This window comes from Centrocercus urophasianus, unplaced genomic scaffold (assembly GCF_019232065.1).
Source record: "Centrocercus urophasianus isolate 14NV4802_14NV808 unplaced genomic scaffold, USGS_Curo_1.0 seq_25, whole genome shotgun sequence".
In the NCBI taxonomy this organism is placed as follows: domain Eukaryota; kingdom Metazoa; phylum Chordata; class Aves; order Galliformes; family Phasianidae; genus Centrocercus; species Centrocercus urophasianus.
In genome coordinates this window covers 6,091,957-6,096,800 of record NW_024884811.1, presented here as the reverse complement: position 1 = coordinate 6,096,800, position 4,844 = coordinate 6,091,957, and the positions used below count along the sequence as shown (strand labels likewise).

At 35.7% G+C, this 4,844-nt stretch overlaps 1 protein-coding gene across 1 annotated transcript in view; it reads right to left on the bottom strand.

The window, feature by feature from the left end:
- LOC122164159 (interleukin-31 receptor subunit alpha-like) overlaps positions 1 to 2,363 on the bottom strand; it is a 28,403-nt gene extending 26,040 nt beyond the window's left edge. Inside the window, exons 1-2 of the mRNA XM_042825958.1 lie at positions 2,286 to 2,363; positions 2,040 to 2,090 (exon numbers count right to left, since the gene is read on the bottom strand). Coding sequence (XP_042681892.1) covers positions 2,040 to 2,090; positions 2,286 to 2,328 — 94 coding nt within the window. The 5' untranslated portion in view covers positions 2,329 to 2,363. The remainder of the gene's footprint in view (positions 1 to 2,039; positions 2,091 to 2,285) is intronic.
- Between the last annotated feature and the right edge of the window lie 2,481 nt (positions 2,364 to 4,844).

The following is a 4,844-nucleotide window of genomic DNA, read 5'->3' as shown; positions in this document are numbered from 1 at the left end:
CCTTTCCTTTCCTTTCCTTTCCTTTCCTTTCCTTTCCTTTCCTTTTAGAAAAGTAGATAAAGATCTCAAAATACATTGGATATTCAGTGTAGCTTTTTTTGTCCATAATGAATAGGACCCTGTTATTCTTGTATTTAGTAGGTTTAATCAGATGCCAATAAATTCATCAATATTAAACAGGAAATGTTTGATATTCAGTAATTAAATATATGTCTCTGGAATTAGTGTTATAGATCAGTTATCAAATTTACCCAAGTTATGTGATAAAAGATTGGTCTTCCTCTTTTCCATATTCAGAGTGATCTCTTCATATAACCTGAGAAACAAGCTATCCTTGGAATTTTCTCCATTGTTTAGATGTCAGTTATATATTTAAATTAACAGCAGATTTAGATGAGAAAATTTGTCAGTATAGCTCTGACTTAAGACCACCATTCCACAAAACCTCTTTTTCCTACCAAAAGAAACGTGCATTTCCAATGAAATTTTGATGCATTAGTTTATAGGCATTTGCAGATTCCTTTTCAAAAGGCTGAGATCAGGTCTTGCTTGTTTCTACAGCAATATAAATAATTATGGAATTCTTTGCTTTCTAGTCCAGCCACCAAACCAAATCTTGCGCACTTGCATCCTCTACATGGTACTCTAAGAATTGGGAAAAGGAGCAACTGCTCTCATGTTCTCCTCTTCTTTTACTCTGAATTCAGCCTTTCTTTGGTTTGGTAATTCTTATTTTCTTTTAAAGAAACACCTGGAAAATAAACCTTTTTGGAACTTATCTAACACTTTTTGTCAGTATGTTTGTAATATACTACTCTTGAAACCATGTGAAATAATAGTTCTGGAGAGGTCGTTGAGGTGAAATCTAATGGAAATCTCTTCACCCTTCTACAGAATTTCTGTTAACTTCTTCCCAGATAATTTCTATTAACTGAGATCCAAGTGGTGACCACACTGTTGCAGACCTGTCTGCTTTAAGAAAAGAAAGGGCTTATGTTGTTCTTCATGCTCTTGATTTTACCAGATTTTTTTTTCCTCTATGAGAGAGTTTAAAAATAGTCAAGGCAAAATAGTAGCAGAGTAGTTTTTATGCATGGAAACTCTGTATTAGCTTACCCCACACCTACTGCCCCAGCCCATATACTCAAGTCCTGTATTACACTCTTCAGCTGACAATACCTTATTACCATGTTTTCAATTGTCCTACAATTGGGAGATTTAGTGTACTTATGCACATTCAGTTTTATCCTGTTCATTTTTAGTTTTACTGTACTGCTTTCCCTGAAAGAACATATGTATTGTTAGTTCCTCTATACCTTGCAATATTTTTAGGCCTGTACCAAGACAGCACTCAGAGGTGTACAAAGAGAAAACTTTTCCTGTACCAAAGATAGCACAATCTAATTTCCTTTTTAAAACAAAGAAACAGCCAGGCAGGCAGATGAGGCATAGTTTTTCCACTCTAGAATTTTGTTCTTATTTGTCTGGTATTCTCAGTAGCACTTTGAATTTAGTCCAGTGGGATAACAGCAAGGCTTAGAAAATAATGCATGGTTAGTTTCAGATAAATAGTCTTACTATGATATCTCATCCAGTACTATGTACTAGAAAATGTACCTTCCCTGCTGTGGCTCTTAGCAATTAGGATTATTTCTGCATACAATAAATTCCGCATGACCACCATGCTCTCTATTGATACATATTTGAATGATCCATTTTGCCATTGACAGTAGTGTATTAATTAAATCTAAACCATAAAAGTTTGTTAATATAAACGCTACAGATTTTATTGTCTTTTGAGGAGGCCACTAGGAGGCCCCCAGAAACAAGAAACAGAGATAGACCCTGTGCCTTCAGCCCTGCAATAGGGAGTGAGGTCTTGGGAAACAGTAAGAAATTCACAGCTTCTACATTCTGAATTTCAACCAAAAAGCCCTATGCCATATTTCAAATGCAGTCACTTCAGCTGGTATATTTCCATCAGCAAAGATCTCCATCTTTGTCATTAAGTAGTCATCGTGTGAGAAATGTTTACTCACCTGGAAGCTGCTTGCAAAATGGAAAATCCCAGCTTAAATAGTTACAGGAATCTAAGGAATAAAAAAGAATACATTTAACAAGACAACTGTAAAATAAAGAGGGAAATCTTTTACTAATTGTAGCTTCTTCTACCCAGAGTCTTTAATCCACTAATGACTTAAATCATACATCCTTGTCTTTGAGTAATCTTTAGAATTTTTACTACATATAAACAGTAGTAAATCATGCATCAAATGAAAACTCACCTGCTACAAATAAAATGATAGCTGCAAGCAGAGAGTTCTTCATCTTCTCTGAAAAGAAGCATAATGATTACTATCAACATTACACTATCTATAGTCTATTCTTTACACTTCCTTTTCTAACTTCCTTTCAGTCCACTAGCTGTAATTGCATTGGTTGAATACAAATAACCTGCTTGTTAATGTGCTAGACTTTCAAGCTTCTGTTTATTAAATATATTTACAAAATCCTAACTTCATGCTTATGAAAAGTAGAAACTTTTACCCTTGCTGTTTGCAAGAAGTAACAACATGATTCTTAAATGTGTATAAGATATCAGCAGGGCAAACATAGGTAGGTCATTTAAGCATCTTCGAAGGTCTAGGCTAAATATCAATGTGAATTGGAAATACTGATATCAAAAGTAAGGCAAAGTTTGTGACTTACTCTAACATGAATGTTTGGATACTGCAGAAATAATAGTAGCAGCAGACCCTGCTTGTCTTCTCTTTCTGCCTTCTTTTCCCACTCAAAATAACATCAGCACTGCAAAGATGCTGTATCTTCGTTGTTGGTAGCAGCACTGGGAGCTTTACTGTAGATAAAAATCACACACCAGGTGTGACTACAATTTCCACATCTATGAAATCTGATGATAGAACATTTAAAATAACTCTAGGCACAGAAGCCATCAGAACTAGCATAGGAGTTGCTGCTAACACCGTAAAGGGAAATTTTCAGAAAATTTCAGTACTCTAGGGAAATTTCCCCTCAGTGTTTAGACAGCTGCAAGTAGAGACTGGATTCAGACCTACCTGGTGATAGGCAAATTTTTAAATTGTCTTGACAAACATAATGTATTTCAAGTAGAATATTAAATACCAATATATATATATATTGCTATCAATACCTGTTTAAAATGAATCACTTGTTTAAAAAGAAAGATATGGACGTGGTTCTGAGCCTGCTGTACAGTGGCAGTGTGTGACTAATTGCACCAGCAATATCTTATCAGATTTTCTGAAGTGTACGTTCATGAAACACAAATGAGCATTCAATTCTACTGGGTGTTACAGGGAGTTTCCTAGTAATGTGATTGTATGGGCTTGGGAGCATGTTCCAAAATGATGAAGGGAAGTAGACAGACATGCATGCAAAATTAAAATCTCTCTTACCTGAGAAATCCAAATATCTGCCTTGACAGCACTTCTCACAAAGAACAGAAAGAGGATAGTGGTAATTCATAAGCAGTAAGGAAAAACTGACAAAGAGGTAACACAGGTCACAGATGGAGAGATTTTGATAGTGGAGTTTTTTTGATTGCAGAGTTCTAGTTTCAGAGTAAAATAAAAATGCCCAGATGGCCAAGGAGGCCCATGGCATCCTGTCTTGTATAAGTGAAATAGTGTAGCCAGCAGGGTCAGGAGTAAAGAGAAGCAAGACCATGTGATGATTGCTGGAGCTCTAGGTCTCAGTAGGGATGTTACTTCCATTTAAAGAAAAAAATAGATCAACAGGTAGAAGTGCAGAGATCACACTGCCAATCAAAACAAAGGACAGAATTTTATAAACCAGTGTTTGCCATAGGAATAGGAACCTGTTATTAATTATAGGTCAGGTATACAGTTGCCATAGTAACCTTTTGATGTTTAACAGAAACTGAGCTATTATTTCTGAAATACCTTTTGCATCGGACTGCTTTTTCAAGTGTTTAATATTTTAGCTCTTTTTCTTGCATGGGTTTCAGTCAGAATTGTATATGCCTTAAATTTTTCTGCTATTCAGAACAGGTTGAATTATGCCATCTTCAGTGATAAGCTTAAAATCATGGTAAGGGTTCTTCTCTTCGCTTCTCCTGCTAATTAAATGGTTTCTCAGTCCATAGATGTGGTTAAGCATTTCTCTCAATGTTTTTCTTTATTTGCTTATTTAAATTCTGTAGTAAAAGACAATGCAGGTTATCAACCTGTGTTTATCCTCTGTATGCAATATTAAGCTCTTCCACTTAGCCTGGACTGCATCAAGTAAATTAATAGAAAAAACAAAGGAAAATCTTTTTGCTCTACCCAACTTCACCTGTTGGCTGTTACACTCCAAAGGAAAAAGAAGCTCCAAAGATGCACAAGCACGGTGATGAATATCTTGCCAGCCCCTTTGTCCTGCTTTATACCTGTGGAACACATCAAAGGTGAATGAGGCAGCCTGTGAGCTTCAGAGTCCATTTTTCAAGCAGGCCTTGTGCTCCTGAATGCTAACAAAATAGAAGGGACCTGTAATCTTGTGTACTCAGAGTCCTAAATACATTCTAAGGCAGTTTGGATAATGTGGAACAGGCAAGCTCATTAAAGCACATGCAGAGTCTGGTAGGCAACTGAAGCAGAATGTAGACTGAAAATAGATTGCACCAGCAAAGGAATATCTCACTTGTGTTTGAAGTCTTACCTTTTCTGAAGTGCAGGCAGTTGAGATCTTAATTTTCTTCTGGTTGAGTGTGTGTATTTTTGCTTCAATTGGCTTTCTGTTTATCTATTGGGGAAAAAAAAAAAAAAAAAAAAAAAAAAAAAAATAAAAAAAGGTAATTA